Genomic DNA, 20,674 nt, shown 5'->3' on the forward strand with positions numbered 1-20,674 from the left:
ATCTCTTCATTGTTGTGTTTTGGAAATCATCCTTCCCCCAGTCCCTCCTTTGATTTTTTGTCAGAGATCAAAAGAATCCTGGAATCTCTTGCTATCAGCATGGCCACTCTGGTTTCTCATGAGATTTCTCTAGTTGTTTTTAAAACATGCACCAAGTTAATTGCTATAATTGAAACATGATTAATAAACTTTTACATTTGTGAATGTCATTATTTATTCAAATACACTAGTAATACGTGTAGTAATGGCAATATGTGTTGTGTATTCTGTGAGACCTTGTCTATAATTATTGAAAATTAGTTGCATGAACTTAGTATAATATTTTTGTACTTTGTACATTGTAGTCTCCAAATGACAGTAGTTTTGTTTAATACTTTTATTCTACTAATTTGGCAACGTGTGGTTGTGTTAGTGTTTTTTGCATATTGCTTTTTGTTTTTTACCTTAGCAGTGCATTCTTCTTCTGCCCAGAGCAACAAATTACCCACACGCACAGAGCGGAGATGAACCTAAACAAGAACAAATGACCATGCCCCAATGGTGTTATTTTAAAAAATATTTAAAAATATATATACATTTTCAGTACTAAAAAAAGGATTTCACAGTTGTATTCAAAATAGATTGAAAAATGTAAGGTTCATAAAAAAGAATTCACAGTTCTGAATTATTTCTTGTTGATAATCATTATAATCTAGAAAAGTTGGGCAGATGGGCTGAGAAGTGGTAACTGAAGTTTAACGTTGACAAATGCAAAGTACTGCATATGGGTAGCAGTAATCTCAGAGAAATGTACCAATTGTTTGGTACTACACTCAGGGTAGTGGAGAATGAAAATGACCTGGGGGTAATTGTGCAATCACGTATGAAGTTTTCTGAGTAGTACAGATAGGCTGTCAGAGAAAGTCATGGGGTGATGTCAATGATATACAGGAATTTTGCTAGCAGGGATAAGGAGGTGATTATCCCTTTGTATAAGGCAGCTGTCAGGCCACACCTTGAGTACTGCATACATGTCTTAAGGCCTTATTTTAGGAAGGATGTGGAGTTGCTAGAAAGAGTACAGAGAAGGACAACAAGAAGACTGGTGAGGGAACAAAGGGTGCTCTTACCAGGAAACACTTAAGTTCTGAAAATTGCAGTGTCTGGAGACTAGGAGCCTGTGAGATGATCTGATTGAGGTGTATAAGGTCTTGAATGGTTTGAGCAGGCTCAATGCTGATTGGGATACTTCCTCAGATTACGAAACTGAGGGGGCATAAACTCAAACTGAGGAAAGACAGTTGTAGAATAGATGTGCGGAAATTTGCCTTTAGTCAGCAGGTGGTTAATTGCTGGAACAAGCTTCCATCTGTCATTGTGGAAGTTGACAGCTTAAATTCAAGGCAAAACTAGACAAACTTTTGGAGTGAATGGGTGGGTGAAATGGGAATTTTTTTTTTTTTTTTTTTCTGTATGCTGATGCTGTATATGCTTGTATACAAGCTTGCTTTCTTGCATCATATACTTCTGTAATGCTTATGTTAATCATTTCTTGCCGATAAAAGGTTTTTCAAACCTTTTATCGGCAAGAAATGATTTGGATGATTTCCCTGGTGTAACAGCAGTTTTGCACTGGTTAATAAGTCCTGACTTCCCAGTTTATTCTTTCTGAACTTATTTTGTGATTATATATTATTATAAGTGACTAAATATTATTTGTTTGCCCATTAACATTGTCTACAAGTTTTTTTTATTTATTTTTTAAATTAATTGTTTCCTTTTAGCCTAAACATATTTCAGAAGATGTCGAATTGGCTCATCAAACTGTGCAGAAAACTGAACTTGAAGAACCTTTTCCTGATGAATCTATAGAAAGCAACACAATACCATCAGATGAAAATATGTATACCACATTAGACACAGGTAATTTTTTTCCCCTTCTTTCTTTGATTTACTTCTGAGAATTAATCAGAATAAGTTTGGCCAGTGACATTTCCATTTTTAAGCCTTCATCAGTCAGATCATGTGGTGTCAAAAATAATTCCAAAATTCAAATGTTTTATAGCATCCATTTCTAAAATTTTTTTTTGTAATTTATTGTTTTCTTTGCTGCTTTTGCAATTTATTGTTTTATTTGCTGCTTTTGTAATTTATTGTTTTCTTTGCTGCTTTTGTAATTTATTGTTTTCTTTGCTGCTTTTGTAATTTATTGTTTTCTTTGCTGCTTTTGTAATTTATTGTTTTCTTTGCCTATGTTCAACATAATAAAAATTTCATATTCCTAAATCCAACTGTTGTTAAGATTCTCAGTTGTGTTAGCACAAAGCTCTGATGGCACATCCAAATTTTAGGCACTTATATCAATGCTTCCATTAGATTTCTGCTTGAAATTCTTATTCTGGTCAATAATAGATTGTAAAGTAAAATATCACATTAATAAACATAGTAGTTATTTATGACTACTAAATATAAATACAAATTCACATGGTATTGGCCATATATAAATATTTTTTATTAAATTATTTTTTTCCCTGTTATTTTTTCTATGTTTACCATTGGTATAAAATTGTGTATCATAAACCTGGTAATTTTTATTACAATTTTTTTTAAAATTCTTAATTAGTATTAGTATTAATGGTGGCAAATGATACAAGGGATCAAGGAAAAATATTAAAAAATCACACATCTGTCCATCCCCTCCACTGTTTTGTGCAATTTTTCCTTTATTTTATTCGAACAGGTTATTTCCATAACACTAGATGGAAGTTTATTGCAATAATCAATTACTCCCTCACTAAAAGAAAGATTTTATATTTATAAACCTCATAGATAGTTGTAGGAGAGACATGTGAAATTTTCATGTATCTATCCTGCAACCATAATTTTTCGACTTAAATTTTTATTTCCTTATGTGTGTCACTGAAAAAAAAAGTAAGGATGCCATCATCTTTTAGTTTACTCAGTCAAGTATCCTTGCAGATGCCAAGTTTATAGATAATACAATTTGCAGAACTGAAGTATTTCTTCATAAGAGTATCCTTTTGTCCTCTTGTTGGTCTTCTCTGCACCCAATCCAACAGATTCACATTCTTCTTAAAATGAGGTTTTCAAACCTACAGTACTTACTCTAGATGCAGTCTAACCATTGCCTCGTACAATGGGATTATCACTTTATCCTTGCTAGCAAAATTCTAGGACAAGTATAAACTTATATAAAAAAATTTTATACATGTATAATGGTCAGAAAATAAAATATATAATATAATTGATATTGGAATTCTGTTTAAGTCCATATATGTAATTCTATATAAGTCCATATGTAATTTTTATATATGTCTACATATATATATACAGGGTGTCTCAAAAATATTGGTACAAACGTTTAGGGGAGGTAGGTAACATCTAAAGGAATGTGAATTGCATAGGAACCCATAACCAGAAACGTCACGGGAAAGTATTAGTATTAGCATTAGCATTAGTAGAGGCATATGATGCAAGAAAGCAAGCTTATGCAGTATCAGCCAAAAAAAAAAAAAAAAAAAAACCCACTTCCATTTCACCCCTCCATTCGTCTATCCAGCTGAGCCTTAAGTAGTAGCAGAGGCACAAGAAGCAGAAATGACACAAGACAGTAATTAGTGGCAAACATTTATTTGACATAATATTAACAATGGAGTACGAGATGGATGCATTTCATGATGTTATAATAGATGCTTGAAGGTTCCACCATGAGACGCGATGCATGCGTGACACCGACGCAGCATGGATTGGTGGACATGGTCGAACACACCTGGAGTTTCTTTGACAGTAGCAGCAGCGCAGACGAGTCTCCCCACGAGATCCATTTCCGTCTCCACAAGCGATTCATACACGATAGATTTGAGGGCCCCCCACAGAAAGAAATCAAGGCTCGATAAATCAGGTGAGCGTGGGGGGCCAGGCAACGGTCCACCATGGCCAATCCATCGACACCCAAAACGCCTGTTCAAATGGTCACGAACACACCTTCCATAATGGGAAGGTGCCCTGTCATGTTGAAACCAAATGTTGCGTCTCACATTTGCTGGAACATCGTCAGGTAACCCTGGTAGAACTTGTTCAAGAAAGATCCGATATTTAATGGAGTTCATGCGGGATGGTAACAGGTATGAGCCGACTAAGCAGTCACCGACCATACCTGCCCACGCATTTATTGCGAAGCGATGTTGTGCCGCATGAACACACACTGTGTGGTTGTCGTGAGCCCACACATGAGCATTGTGCTGATTGAATAAGCATTCCCGAGTGAAATAAGCCTCATCTGTGAACAAAACATTGAAATTTTCCCTCTCGCAAACTGATGAACAGCGCCGTCTACCAACTTACTGTGACTTTCCGGTTATGGGTTCCTAAGCGATTCACATTCCTTTAGATGTTACCTACCTCCCCTAAGTGGTCCCGGGTGCCAAGCGTTATCTCCAAAGAGCCTTCAAGTGATAGATTATATTTTGTTTCAACAACCGTTTTCTTTATTTATTAATTAGTCTGGGTGGTAAAACCAACCCCCAGGGTCAAAAGGACCAAAACATGGAATGACAATTTTCCACCGATTAGCTTTTTTGCACTATATGAAGTAGGCAAAGGCCCAGGAAGGAAAGTTAGCTTTCTGTTTTTTATTTCTAATAGTACTAACTAACTAACTTAGCTGCTTGGTCACCTTGTGGCGCTGCTCCTGCCTCCCCGTGGCGGGGCCGGAAATCTTTGTGGTAAAACCAACCCCCAGGGCCAAAAGGAACAAAACATGGACTGTGACAATTTTCCACCGATTAGGACTGCAAATCCAAATTCATTGGATTTGCACATACCCGATAATGACTCATCCAACCCAAAGAGACTGAGGACGGATACTCCCTGAATGGAAAACCCAAATTTTCTGATTCTGCATTCGCTAACTAACCGATCCTTGGGTAGTTTATCACCATTCCTCATTCAAAAATGTCTTGAGAGCATAGCTGGCTCCCCTAAAATGGTACGACGACTGAAATCTGGCAACCTGTTTGTTGAGACCACCAACTCCAAACACTCTGAGTCTCTTCTCAGCACCTCATTTGGTGGAGTTCCAGTTAAGGTGTCCCCACATGCAACACTTAATTCATGCATAATAAATTCATGCTTAATGCATAATAAAAATTATGCAATGTTGCATAATTCATCCAAAAGATGAATTATGCAACACTTAATTCATCCAAAGGTGTTATCTCTGAATGGGACCTACTGAATGTCTCAGAAGAAGAAATTGTTCAGGAACTGCAGGATCAGAAAGTCATACAGGCAAAACGAATTATGATGAAAAAAGATGGCGAACTCCTTCCAACTCGCAGCATAATTTTGACATTCAGCTCCCCTAATTTACCTTCATCAGTAAAAGCAGGGTATTTGCATTGTCGCATTCGCCCATATATTCCGAACCCAATAAGATGTTACAAGTGTCAGAAATTCGGACACTCACAAACAGTCTGTCGAGGAGACCCTGTATGTCCTAACTGTGGTTCAAAAGATCATTCCCAGGCTGACTGTAAAGCCCAGGTTCCGCTCTGCCCCAATTGTAAAGGCAACCAGCCAGCCTTTTCTAAAAATTGCGAACAATGGAAATATGAGAAAAAAATCCAGAAATATAAAATAGAAAAGAAAGTTTCATTCCCAGAAGCAAGAAAGCAAATACAGCTAATGACACCTAGACACATGTATGCTGAAGCCTCTAAAAAGTTTCATTCAGTGTCAGTCCAGACTGATACATCAATACCTCCAAATATCTCTATTTTGGAATGGGCTCGTTCCCTACTCAGTTCTGTACCTCAACCTTCAAAGCAACAGATTTCTAGCAGAGCTAACAACACACCAGTCACGATACCACCCTCTGCCGATGCAGCTCCCGTAAGATCCGTCCAAGCAGATAACGCAGATTCTAATCGAAAACAGACATTTGACTCCTCCCTTATGGATACTAATGAAATTTCCAGTCAACACGATACCGAAACCATTCTGGAGATCCATCCAGAGGATGAAATAGACACAAGACCTGTTTTCTCAAAAAGAGATGGGATTAAAATTGACCGTGTCAAACAGACTTCCAAAAAGCAGTCAGATTCAGTTCCCTCATCTAAATTGAAACAATGAACAACGTTGTCCAATGGAATTGTAGAGGCTTTAGGACCAATATTGATGACATGTACAACATAATCCAGTGGGAAACTGCTTACAGGAGACATATCTGACTCCTCAGGTATCTTGATATCCCTTGATAAAAAACTATACTCTTTTCAGACAAGATAGACCTGTTTCAAATAATACTCGTGATGGAGTAGCCATTCTCATAGATTCGCGAGTCCCATGCAGATGCATTTCTTTACAAACCTCTATAGAAGCTGTTGCTACCCAAATAGCAATTGGCATCACTCTGACCCTTGTTTCAATCTATCTACCACCCAATCATCCATGTACTATTCACGAACTTGAAAATCTTATCCTGCAATTGCCAACCCCTTTCTGTTTATTGGGTGACTTCAATGGACACCATCTATTGTGGGGTTCTCCCAATACAGATGGACGAGGGCAACTCATTGAAATGCTCATTGACAGACAAAACTTAACCATCCTAAATACTGGTTCACCAACTTACATCCATCTCCCAACAGGATCAGTGTCTGCAATAGATCTATCTATATGCTCTCCGATCCTCTTTCCTAATATTGAGTGGACAGCTCTAGATGATCCACTATACAGTGATCACTATCCATTAATCTGTAAAATCCAAACATCACACTCCTCAAATGCAAAAAACCACATAAAATGGAAATTTTCCAAGGTAGATTGGGCCAAGTATACCTCTCATGTTTCATTTGATAAACAGGTCATCGAATCTTTCCCAATTGACACAGCCACTGATCATATCACCAAAAAAATTCTAGCAGCTGCATCTATTGCCATCCCACAATCACAGTCAGACACCTATAGACCCATAAACTATTGGTGGAATGAAGAATGTGAGAATGCCAAAAAAGAAAAAAACCGAGCATGGAATATATTCCGCAAATACCCCACTACCAATAATCTAATAAATTATAAGAAACTCAAAGCCAAAGCCCGACACATCAAAAAGAAAGCTAAAAAAAACTCTTGGATCCGATTTGCAACTTTAGTAAATAAAAATACTGATGTAAGAACAATATGGAAAAAAATAAGACAGCTAAATGGCAAATTTCCTCCATTATCTTCGCCAATATTCAGCTGGAATGGACAGGAGCTCTCTACTCCTGTAGAGATTGTGAATACTCTAGGGACAGTATTCTCCCAGTTGTCTGCCTCAACTTCATATGATCCGTCATTTCAGAAGATCAAAGCTTCAGCCGAAAAATCAAAATTTAACTTCAAAACCGCTGCTTCTCTACCATACAATCAGAAACTTACTACGATCGAACTTCAAGAAGCTAAGCATTCCTCAAAAAACAGTGCTGCTGGTCCAGATGGAGTGTGTTACATAATGCTTCAACACTTAGACAATAAATCATTATCCTTGCTGCTGACCTTTTACAACCGTATATTTATTGAACATGCATACCCCACTCGCTGGCATCACTCCTATGTACTGGCAATTCCCAAACCAGGGAAAGATCATTCTATCCCTCATAATCATAGACCCATTTCTCTTACCAGTTGCTTCAGTAAAACTTTAGAAAAAATTATACACCGCCGATTAACATAGTATCTGGATTCAAAACTGGATTCTAATTTCTGATAACCAGTTTGGTTTCAGAAAAAAATCGCTCATCCCTAGATCTTATGGTCAAAGCTGAAACAAATATCAGGAATGCATTTATTCGAAAAGAACATCTTGTCATGGTCTGCCTTGACATAGAGAAGGCCTTTGACACCACCTGGTGTTTTGGTATCTTGAAAGATCTTCATTCCCTTAACCTGAGAGGCCACTTACCATGCTACATACAAAACTTCCTTCAGTATAGATCTTTTCAAGTTTGCTAGTCCCACAGGGCTTAGTTCTCAGTGCTACTTTATTTGCATTGAGAATAAATCTTATTGCCAAATGTATTCCCAACACTGTGAACTCATATCTCTGTGCCGATGATCTGACTGTTTCCTGCAGTTCGCTGAATATGAACTACATTGAAAGGCAACTACAAATCTCGCTAAACAATATTGAACTATGGATGACACAGAATGGTGACCTACTATCTTATCAAATATCTAGTGCCATTCACTTTTGTAACGAACGAGCAATGCATCCTGACCCAGAACTACACCTGACAAATCATCCTATCTCAGTTATGAGTAGCATTTGCCTCCTCGGTCTAATTTTTGATAGGAAACTTAATTTTTTAGAACATATCAAATATCTCCGGACAACCTGCCAGAAAAAAATGAACATTCTCAGAGTTCTTTCTTCTACAACATGGGGTGCAGACCATTGCACCTTACTTCACCTGTATAGAACTCTAATTAGATCTCGTCTTGATTATGGAGCCCAGGTGTATGACTCTGCTAGGGAGAGTGTGCTAGTACGGCTTGCTCCTGTTCAACGTTCTGCCCTCAGGATTGCTACAAGTGCTTATAGAACATCGCCAGTACAAAGTCTCTACGCTGAAGCCCATGAAGTTCCACTGTGCCTCAGAAGAAAGGTGTTACTTCTGAATTATGCTGCTAAAATCCAAAGAATGCCTACCCATCCCATTTGGCCTATACTTGGTGATCCACAGTTTAAAATGTTCTACAGAAATAAACCCAGAGCAGTTCAACCTACTGGAATCAGATTGCAGGCTCTATCAGAAAGCTGGAATGTACACTTTGAAAAAGTCCTCCAAGATCCAAACACCAGTTCCCCCATGGTCCTGTTAAGCCATCCTGTGACAATTACTTCCTAAACTGGGGAAAAGATTCCCTTGCTAATATTAACGTGCAACTTCATACTGCTCACACACAAAGTTATCCGCATTTCACGAAAATATACACAGATGGATCAAAGTCTGATGGTGGAGTAGGTGCTGCAGCAGTTTTCTCTTTTAACACCATCTCTGTATCTCTGCCTACTGAATGCAGCAGTTATACAGCTGAGTTATTCACCATCGAGCTTGCCCTAGAAAATATTGTCCATCGCTCCATTAAAAAAAGTATAATATATACGGACTCGCAGAGTACACTGGTAGCCCTACAAAACACCTCCTCACCAACCAATCCTTTAATAAAAACCATAAGAAGTAAGATGATTCTTATTCAGGAACGCCAGCAAGTAGTCATCTTCTGCTGGATCCCAGGCCACACTGGGATCCCAGGAAACGAATGTGCAGATTATGCCACAAAACATCCATCTAACCCATCATCTTCAGGCCTTTGCGTTCCATATGTTGATTACAGACCTATCATACGAAGGATGTGTAAGGAACAATGGACACTTCTATGGCTCAAACGGATAATAAGTTATTGCAAATAAAACCAGAACCACAGTTATGGACCTCTAGTTTTCGTACTAACAGAAAGGAAGAAGTAATCTTAACCAGAGCACGAATCGGCCACAGCCAGTTTACTCACCTATTTCTCCTCACAGGAAATGATCCTCCTCAGTGTTTTCAATGCAACTGTCAACTCACAATGAAGCACATTCTTGTTGAATGCACTCTGTACTAACATGCTCGGCAATGCTCATTCAGCTTCCTTCCAAATCTAAAAGAACCTCTAAAACTCTCTCATATCATAGGCAACGATGCTAATCCCTTCGAGTTATTCTGCTTTCTTAAACGAATAAAATTATATGATCGTCTCTAACTGCTTCCATAACAGTCACCATTGATAACTTTCATATCATTGATAGGCGCAATATGGTCTAAGCAGCCCTTGCGCCAAAAATAACAACAACAACAAACTCCCCTAAACGTTTGTACCAATATTTTTGAGACACTCTCTCTATATATATATATATCCCCACTTACACATTGTTAGTCTGACTTATGACACCGAGTTAACCACTAGCTTTTCAAGACAGATGCTTTTCTTCTAGGGAAGTTTAAATTTTTAATTTCCTATTATAAATATAATTCTAGGGTAACTCTTTCAGAAAGGGTTCTATTTTGTAATGCAGTTTTGTAACTAAGAACATTTTAACTATGTTATTCTAGACCACTTAATTTGACTGGAAGCATCTATCTAAGAGCAAAGTGGAGGCAAAATTGTTGAAGTTTAACATAAAGAAAGGCACCTGGGGTGGATGAGATCTATCCAGTTATATTAAAGGAGGCAGCAAAGGAACTAAACAAATCCTTAGCCATAATTATGAGAGCATCCTTGGACTCAGGGGAGGTCCCCACAGACTGGAGATGTGCAAATGTATCCCCAATTCACAAAGGGGATCGAAGGGTGACACGAGTAGTTACAGACCAGTTAGTTTAACTTCTGTTCTGGGTAAAATAATGGAGTCACTGGTTAAAGATGCATTGCAGGATCATCTAGACAAGACTGCAGCAATAATTCAGACACAGTTTAAGGGAAAGTCTTGTCTGACAAATTTGATTGGATATTATGATGTGGTTAGAAAGGAACTGGATACAAAAAATAATTTTGATATTATATGCTTGCATTTCAGGAAAGCTTTAGATACTGCTGTACATGGAAGGCTACTGTACAAATTGGAGCAGAATGGTATTAAGGGTAAGCTACTACAATGGATAAAAGGATGGTTGAGTGGGAGAAGACAGAGGGTGGTAATCAGTGGGCACTGCTCTTTGGGGACTAATGTTATTAGTGGAGTCCCACAGGGTTCGGTGTTGTGTCCACTGTTGTTTTCTGTATTTATAAATGATATTGATGATGGTATATCAGGCTTAGTGTCGAAGTTTGCAGATGATACAAAGGTTGGCAGGGTTGTTAATGACAGTAATGGCAGTGTACTACTACTGCAACACGATCTAGAAAATTTGGGAAGATGGGCTGAGAAGTGGCAACTGAAGTTTAACATTGACAAATGCAAAGTACTGCATATGGGTAGAAGTAACCCCAGAGGAACATACCAAGTGTGTGTTACTACATTTAGGGTGGTAGAAAATGAAAGAGACTTGGGAATAATTGTGAAGTCAGATATGAAGTTTTCTAAACAATGCAGACAGGCTGCAAGAGCAGGTCATGGGGTTTTGTCAATGGTATACATGAATTTTTCTAGCAGGGAAAAGGAGGTGATTGTCCCTCTGTATAAGGCAATGGTCAGGCCATGCCTTGAGTATTGTGTACAGGTCTGGAGGCCTCATTTTAGGAAGGATGTAGATTTGCTTGAGCGTGTACAGAGAAGGGCAACAAGATTGGTGAGGGGAATGAAAGGATCCTCTTACCAAGAGTGGCTTAAGTTCTGCAAATTGCAGCGGCTGGAGACTAGGCACCTGCGAGGTGATCTGATTGAGGTGTATAAGGCCTTGAATGGGTTGTGCACGCTGAATTCTGATGGGATTTTTCCACTTGTTCAGATTACGAACCTAAGGGGGCATAAATTCAAATTGAGGAAAGACAGCTGTAGAATAGATGTGCAGAAATTTGCCTTTAGTCAGCAGGTGATTAATTGCTGGAACAAACTTCCATCTGTCGTTGTGGAAGTTGATAAGTTAAATAAATTTAAGGAGGAACTGGACAGATATTTAGAGGGAATGATTGTATGAATTTTTTTTTTTTTTTTTTTTGGCTGATGCTACATAAGCTGATACGTTTACTTCCTTGCATAACATGCCACGATTACTATTACTATTTGCATTCCTTTCCTTAAATAACAATGCCTGGTGTCTGTTTATGTCATGTCTTGGAGTTTTAGCAGTTCAAAAGCGCTCAGTCTATGAGGTCACCTCCCAATTTTTATTGAACCTTTTTAGGCCATTATTCTTTCCAAGTTTGTGTAGGATCCACCCTCTCTTAGCCTTTTTGCCAAGAAAAGGAGGAAGGACCAGTTTAGAGTGTTGCACTATTTTGCCATTAAAGTGAATTGCATTATCCTTGCTCCAGCTGTAAACAGTACCCCCCCTCTGATGTCAGTGATTTTATCATATTTTTCCAGTCATGTAACATGAATATTACTGAAACATAACTGCAACAAGTGTTGATTTCTGCAATTCCTGGGAATTTGCCAGCGGTTTAGTCTTCTCATAGAAGGCTGCATACATTTTTGTCACAATTGTAAAAATCATCCTGAACCAAATGTGATCTTCCCCCTGAACCTGAGAGGCTTGTACAAAATGCTATTCTGGTAGTACTGGAGACAAAATTCTTGGTCCTCATATTTGACTGGTCCTCATATTTGACAAATATTTGAGTTGGCATTTTTTAAATGCATCTGTCAACTATAAGCAAAATGCACATGGACTATCCTCCACATTTTCTTTCCTACTTTGTGAGATGCAGACTGGTGTGCTTTATTCCATCTGTGCCATGCAGTTGCATGATCAAAATTTGATTATGGGTTCTAGGTATATGGATCTGCCAGAAACAGCATCCTTTGAAGGCTTAATCCTATCCACCATTAGGCTATCCGTATTGCTATAAAATTCATAATAGAATGCTGGCGTGAACTGGAATCGTGAACAATTTAATAACTGATAGGGAAGTTTATAAAGCACATATTGAAGAGTTACAGATAATTAATATTCTTCTCAATTGTTCCATTTCCCAGGCTGTTCCTGCTACATCTACTCGTGATATTTATGCTGACAAGGCCAGGCTTCTGTCTGCTTTACCAATATCGGGAGCTGAACATTTTGTTCATTCACCTAAAGTGGCCACTAATGCTACTGTTGCTGTGGCAGAACTTCCTGCCCTATGAGGACATAATTATGCTTCTGATCTATCTTGGTGTTAATGTTTTGGGTTCTAAACCTAATGTGCTTCTTCTCAAAGCTTCTGAGGACAGTTTACTTAAAACCAGTGTAGAAGTTAAGGACGAAGTTTTCAAAGCTTTGAAATCATTCTTTAAAGAAGTGTCAAATAAAAAAAAAAAAAAATAAAAAACAAGGGTAACTTTGTGGAAATTGCTTCGTATATGACATTGACAAAGGAATGTCTAAACAAGATATCACTGCAGATCTCTATTACAAGAACTTTAATTATTTTGGTTTTACTGTTGAACAGTTTTCTGATCAAGTTACTTTTAGGTTTTCAACCTCATCTAGATCTAATCAATTCTTTAACTGGGTTTTGGGCGTTTCACTTACTCTTTAGTTGCATACTATCAGCCAGCAGTGACTCTACATAGGAAGGACAGTGCACAAGCCCTTTACTGTTGTAACACAGTGCTCCTCTTGTCTGGGCTGTGGGCATACTACTCAGTCGTGCTCTGTAGATTCTCCTTAGTCACTGTGCTCGTGAGTCATATACATTCGAAGGGTCCAAATAAGGAACAACCTCTGTCTTGCTGTAACTGCAAGAGAGAAGAGAAAATTTTCAAACATTGTCAGGGATGTTAATTTTCCTGAGTATCTTAAGAGTCATGAAAAATATACAAAACTAGAACACAATATGTCTAATATGTCATCAAACCTCTCATTCAGCCCACTAACCCTCATAGTGATCTTGTTAAAGTCATCCAAATAAATGCCCATAAAGCCTGTATTACTGTTGACGAATTGCATCAATACCCCTTGGAAGTTTTGGTTGATATTGCACTGATTCGGGAACCTTATATGTTCTGTGGGAAAGAGCTATCCCATTTCACTGTAGATAATCACTGTAGATCATCCTACACCTCTTTCTGCTATTATTGTTTTCAGTCAGCATTATTTCTGGGCTATGTACTCATTTTGTCACGTGCTTTTATAACTGGCTCCTTTAGATCAGCCTATTATTTCTCAGTCTGTTGTCCTACATCCTGTGATTTAGAAACCATTCATTCTTTTTTTTTGGATCATGCTCTGTTAAGTATAAACTCCTCTCAATTTTTTTTTAGAGGGAACTTTAATGCTAGGACTCTACCTGGTTTAGTTCTACTTCTGATCATAAAGGACTACTTTTGGATGGTTTCATTCTTCATCATCAATTAAACGTTCTTAATCTTCCCAATATGCCACCTACATTCCAAACACTGCAAGGCTCGTCTAATATAAATGTTTCCCTTTCTTCCAATTCTTTATACCCGTTTGTTAATTCTTGGGACGTAATTGATGACGATTCTTTATACCCATTTGTTAATTCCTAGGGTGTAATTGAAGATAAAACTACATCTGATCATCATATCATTGAAATTTTATTGACAGTATCATGCCAAGAAGCATAATATTGTCAATTTCATTCTTGACTTTCCTTTTCTTATTGATGACTCATCTGATGATGATCCAGTGCATCTTAGGATTAGATAACTCAGTGCCTGTATTCACTGGATTTGTCTATGAAATTATTTACTCTTGAGGAGGTAAATGTCCAGGTTTTGATAACATTGAGGGCAAATTATTTTCTATATTTATTAATGATATTGATGACAGTATGTCAGGCTTAATGTCCAAGTATGCAGATGATATGAAAATTGGCAAAGATGTTAATGACAGTAATCCCAATATGCTTGTGCAAGATGATCTAGAAAATTTGAGTAGATGGGCTGAGAGGTGGCAACTGAAGTTTAACATTGACGAATGCAAAGTATTGCATATTGGTAGCAGTAACCCCAGAGTAATATACCAACTGTGCAGTACTGCACTCAGGGTAGTGGAGAATGAAAAAAGACCTGGGACGGTAATTGTGCAGTCGGATATGAAGTTTTCTGAGTAGTGCTGCCAGAGTTGCTCTTAATTTTGCTACTCGGTTTAACTCAATTTTGCAGGGATAAGGAGGTGATTATCCACTTGTATAAGGAAATGGACTGACCATTGCCTTATACAAGTCAGACCTGCATCCAGTACCTTGAGTACTGGATGCAGGTCTGAAGGCCTCATTTTAGGAAGGATGTAGAGCTGCTAGAATGAATACAGAGAAGGGCAAAGAGATTGGTGAGGAGAACAAAGGGGTACTCTTACCAAGAAAGGCTTAAGTTCTGCAAATTGTAGCATCTGGAGACTAGGCACTTGCAAGGTAATGTGATTGAGGTGTATAAGGCTTTGAATGGTTTGAGCTCAGTGCTGATGGGATTCTTCCTTTTGCTGAGATTATTCACTTGAGGGGACATGAATTCAAATTGAGGAAATACAGTTGCAGAATAAAAATTTCCATCTGTTGTTGTGGAAGTTGATAGCTTAAATAGATTCAAGGAAGAACTAGACAAAGTTTTGGAGCTGATGGATAGGTGAAACGGGAAGCTTTTTTTTTTCTTTTTTTTTTGGCTGAATGCTATATAAGCTTGCTTGCTTTCTTGCATCATATGCCACTACTAATGCTCATTCATAATTTCACTATTTTCCATAAATCCCAATGTGTTAGTTAAACCTTTATAACAAATGTCTTTCTCATGATTCTATTCCTATATTTTGGAAATTTGGCTTGTTGAAAATCCTACAAAAGCCTGGTAAATCTCCCCCTTCACCTCATGCTAATAGGCCTATTGCTCTCTTGTCTGTTTTGGGGAAGGTTTCTGAAAGATTACTCTTCTTTAGACTTTCTGCCTTGCTTTTGCAAAATAATTGTCTTGCTAGTAATCAGTTTGGTTTTTCTCTTGGTTGCGGTAGAAGATGCTTTGCTTGAGTTCACAAGGTTAATTCATCTCACTACATATACTTACACCCTTGTTATGTTTGAACACGCTTTTGACTCTCTCTGGTGGAAAGCATCCTAGAACGTTTTCGCCTTCTTCAATGTCTAAAACAGATTTATTTAACTTTTTAGGACTACTTCCCACCATTGCTTTGAACTTGTCACCATTGCTTTGAACTTTCACACTATAACTAGACTAGTATCTTGTGGCTGTTCCCCAGGGCTCTGTTTTAGAATTCTTTCTGTGGAATCTAGTTTTAAATCAGTGATGTTTAAGGAATATGGATCTTACTTTCACTTGCTTTTGCTGACGATCTTTCTCTATTTTTTTATGGTAACTCTAGGGCTCAGCTTGGAACCATAGCTAATAAAATTCTGCTTGACTTACACAATTGGATTTCGACTTCCAAGACTTGTGATGGTTTCTAAAGGATATCTTTCTATCAGCAGGCCTCCTCTTGTCAGAATTAATAATCAACCTATTTCTTTTGCTACAATGACTAAATATTCAGGTCTTAAAATTGATAATCAGCTTGCCCTCTTACTACAAATCATGCACTTGACAGAAAAAAAATTCTTTGGTATGTTTAGTGCTAAAACTCTGCTTAACATACGAAGCAGTTGTTCTTTCCACTGCCACTTATGGGGCCAGAGCTGGCCTCACCATGCCAAGCTCCTTCCTCTTCAGTCTATGCTAAATTCAGGTCAGCATTCTTGTCTCCTTATCTTTGTTTGTACTTGTTGCAGGGTCTCCATTCCTGCTCTCCAAATTCTTCCTGACACCCTCCCCTTGACCTTCATTTAACCTTCAGAGAACTTTCATTCTGCATTCAGAAGGGTTACCCAACTGAATTCAAAATTGGAATTTGGGGAGTACAATGTGTACAGAAAGGATAGACATGACAGGAAGGGAGGAGTTATGCTTTAGTTAAGAAACACACAAAATCTAAGGAAGTGCATCCGATTGATGTTGGTGGACAATGCAATGTTGAGTCTGTTTGGTGTGACATAAGCACTGGGAAAGGAAAGTAGGTGTGTGATATAGGCCTAATGAATCTGATGAGTGTAATGAGCAATTGTGCAGAGAAATAGTGGGGCAGTAAATCAAAATGTCTTATAATGGGGGATTTTAACTTTCCAGATATTGACTGGAACTTGTGGATTGGTCACTCGCACGCTAGCAAGACTTGGTGGACTTGTTGGATAACTGTTTTCTACAGGATTGATTATTCATGCATTGAGAATTTCCAGATAAGGAACCATGGGTGACAGTGTACTGATGTGGGAATTACTTAAAGATGTAACTACCATAAAGGGAAGGGCTTTTGCTTTCGTAAAGGTGACTACAGGGGACTCAGACAGTTTTTAATTTCTGTACAGTGGGATCAACTTATGATGTTGCCAACGTTGAATTCTAAATGGGAAACCTTCAGGGACTTAATTTTGGAGGCTACTAGACTTTTCATTCCAACTAAGAAATACTGTTCAAGGTTTAGGCCTAAATGGATGTCAGACGAATTGATGAGGCTCGTGGCAGAGAAGAAAAATGTATGGAATGCATATAAAGTATCAGGTGACACAGAAGCCTATGGCAGATATAAGCTAGTCTGTAATCAAGTCACAAAGGAGGTTAGGCAGGCAAAGGCAGATTACGAGAAATCTTTGCAAAGGATGCAAAGAAAAACAGCAGAGAGTTCTTTACTTATGTAAACTCTAAAAGCAGAGGGATGAATCAGATTGCACCAATTAACATAGATGGGTTGACTATTGATGATCATGCTCAGGTAGCTGATAAACTGAATGAGTATTTTGCATCTACATTCACACATGAGGAGTTATTCAATGAGGGGAGTGCCAGAAGTTTATCAAACTCTAACAGGGAGCTAAGTGATTTTGTAATAACTGAGAACAAAATGAAGGAGAAATTGTTGAAGTTAAACATAAGGAGGCACCTGGGGTGGAGGGGATCTATCCAGTTATATTAAAGAAGGCAGCAAAGGAAGTAAGCAAACCCTTAGCCATAATTATGAGAGCTTCCATGGACTGGAGGTGTGCAAATGTGTCACCAATTCACAAAGGGAGTTCAAAAGGTGACACAACTAACTATAGACCTGTTAGTTTAACTTGTGTTCTGGGGAAAATAATGGAGTCACTTGGTTAAAGAAGCATTGCAGGATCATCTAGACAAGACTGCAGTAATAGTTAAGACACAGTATGGGATTGTTAAAGGGAGGTCTTATCTGACCAATTTGATTGGACACTATGATGTGGTCACAAAAAAACAGATTGCCAAAAAAATTATTTTGATATCATATACTTGGATTCCAGGAAAGCTTTTGATAATGTTGAACATGGAAGGCTGCTATACAAATTGGAGAGGTATGACATTAAGGGGAAAGTTGCTACAATAGATAAAGGGATAGTTGTGTGGGAGATGACAGAGAGTGGTAATCAATGGACACTGCTCTTCATGAACAAGTTATTAGTGGAGTTTCCCAGGGTTTGGTGTTGGGCACATTGTTGTTTTCAGTATTGATCAATGATATTGATTGAAGGTATATCAGGTTTAATGTCCAAGTTTGCAGATGATATAAAGGTTAACAGGGTTGTTAACGACAGTAAAGACAATATGCTACTCCAACTGGATCTAGATAAGTTGGGAAAATGGGCTGAGAAGTGGCAACTGGAGTTTAACATGACAAATGAAAGTACTGTATACGGGTAGCAACAACCCAAGAGAAACGTACCGTGTGATACTACACTCAGGGAAGTGGAAAAGACCTGGGGGTAATTGTGCAGTCAAATATGAAGTTCTCTGAGCAGTGCAGATGGGCTGCCAGGGCAGGTCATGCAGTCTTGTCAATGATATATAGGAAATTTTCTAACAGGAACAGGGAGGTGATAGTCCTGTTATACAAGGCAATGGTCAGGCCACACCCAGAGTACTGTGTACAGATCTGCAGGCATCATTTTAGGAAGGATGTAGAGTTGCTAGAACAAGTACAAAGAAGGGCAACAAGATTGGTGAGGGGAACAAAGGGATGCTCTTACCAAGAATGGCTTAAGTTCTGCAAATTGCAGTGCCTGGAGAGTAGGCACCTACGAGGTAATCTGATTGAGGTGTATAAGGCCTTGAATGGGATGAGCAAGCTGAATGCTGATGGGATTCTTCCTCTTACTCAGATTAAGAACCTGAGAGGATATAGATTCAAATTGAGGAAGGACAGCTGTAGAACGGATGTGTGGAAATTTGCCTTTAGCCAGCGGGTGGTTAATTGCTGGAACAAACTTCCATCTGCTGTTGTGGAAGTTGATAGGTTGATAAATTTAAGGCTGAGAGCGGGACAGGCATTTGGAACGAAAGCTTATGCAGCTGATGCTGCATAAGCTTGCTTTCTTGCATGCCTCTGCTAATGCTAATTTGATGGTATTTGGATTGATTTCCAAATACAGTGGATTCCGATTAATCGGGGTACCCGTTTATTTGGGACAAATCTTTAAAAACAGAACCCAATCGGTAAAATAGCCAGGATTTACTTCGCTTAATTGGGACAACATGCCATTTAATCGGGGCAGGAGACAGCAGCTCTGGAGATTACCTTACGATTGTCTCCGCCCATACCACGTGGTTCAGTCACAACCATAAAACAATTAGCAGTCACCTATTTATTGGGCTTTTCTATTAGTGCAATCTATCATAAATGGATAATAAACTTGATCTTATTGAATCTGCGATAATACTGACAGCTGGAATTCTATGGGTTATTATGGTGAAATGTCTTTACACTTCCATGGAATCTTCAATCATATAAAAAAATTAATTTTCAGAATCTTCTCTTCATTCATATTTTTAAAGCTTCATAACTTGTTACTCCCTTCTCACTTGTGCGTATCGTGTTACTTGCAATTTGTGTGTGCCATATTCTTTGTTATTGATTGCTTATCTTTTTACTGTTTTAAATTTTAATCCCCATCCACAAATGTAAGTGAACAGAAATGTCAACTAGTTAGTATGCACGTATTACATAATATCGGTGTGTAGATACACCATAGACACTTAAGAAACTACAAAGTAGTTGTTGTAGGCATCATTTGCTCTTTCTCATATTGTGCTCTGCCTTCACGACGAGTTGCCATGATATTGCACTACCTCGAATAAGTAACGCTTCACTAATAGAGAAGACTATTGTTACTTATTCTCAGTGAGTACCACCACTGGGTGGTGGTACTCACTGAGAATAAGATAGGCCAATAGTCTTGAAACATGTCGGGTGGGCAGGTACCCTGGTATTGCAGACATGACGACCCAGTTGTGAAGATAATCACACGATATGAGAGATGCCAAAAGGTGTATATGACAATATTTAAAATAACTAAATGCACAAGGCATAATACATTAAGAGTTTAATATCTATATAATATCGGTGTGTAGATACACCATAGACAACTCTTAAGAAACTACAAAGTAGTTGTTATAGGCATCATTTGCTCTTTCTCATATTGTGCTCTGCCTTCATGACGAGTTGCCATGATATTGCACTACCTCGAATAAGTAACACTTCACTAATAGAGAAGACTATTGTTACTTATTCTCAGTGAGTACCACCACTGGGTGGTGGTGGTGGTACGCACTGAGAATAAGATAGGCCAATAGTCTTGAAACATATCTGGGTGGTGGTACTCACTGAGAATAAGTAACAATAGTCTTCTCTATTAGTGAAGCGTTACTTACTTATTCGAGGTAGTGCAATATCATGGCAACTCATCGTGAAGGCAGAGCACAATATGAGAAAGAGCAAATGATGCCTACAACAACTACTTTGTAGTTTCTTAAGAGTTGTCTATGGTGTATCTACACACAGATATTATATAGATATTAAACTCTTAATGTATTATGCCTTGTGCATTTAGTTATTTTAAATATGGCATATATTACAGTACGTATTAATTATTCCGATTTTCACGTATCATTTAATTTTTTAATTGGTAAGGTAATAAAGGGTAAATT

At 38.1% G+C, this 20,674-nt stretch overlaps 1 protein-coding gene across 2 annotated transcripts in view; it reads left to right on the forward strand.

Annotated features, from left to right (window-relative positions):
• Window positions 1–20,674, forward strand: part of Cortactin (cortactin) — a 312,424-nt gene that overhangs the window by 189,707 nt on the left and 102,043 nt on the right. For both annotated transcript variants that reach the window (XR_016547902.1, XM_090388922.1), the window contains exon 12: window positions 1,764–1,902. Coding sequence is in view for 1 of the 2 variants with exons in the window: in XM_090388922.1 (XP_090245048.1) it covers window positions 1,764–1,902 (139 nt within the window). In the remaining variant the exon portion in view is untranslated. The remainder of the gene's footprint in view (window positions 1–1,763; window positions 1,903–20,674) is intronic.

This window comes from Mastigoproctus giganteus, chromosome 14 (genome assembly GCF_048544385.1).
Source record: "Mastigoproctus giganteus isolate SK-2022 chromosome 14, ASM4854438v1, whole genome shotgun sequence".
NCBI classification, from domain to species: Eukaryota; Metazoa; Arthropoda; class Arachnida; order Uropygi; family Thelyphonidae; genus Mastigoproctus; species Mastigoproctus giganteus.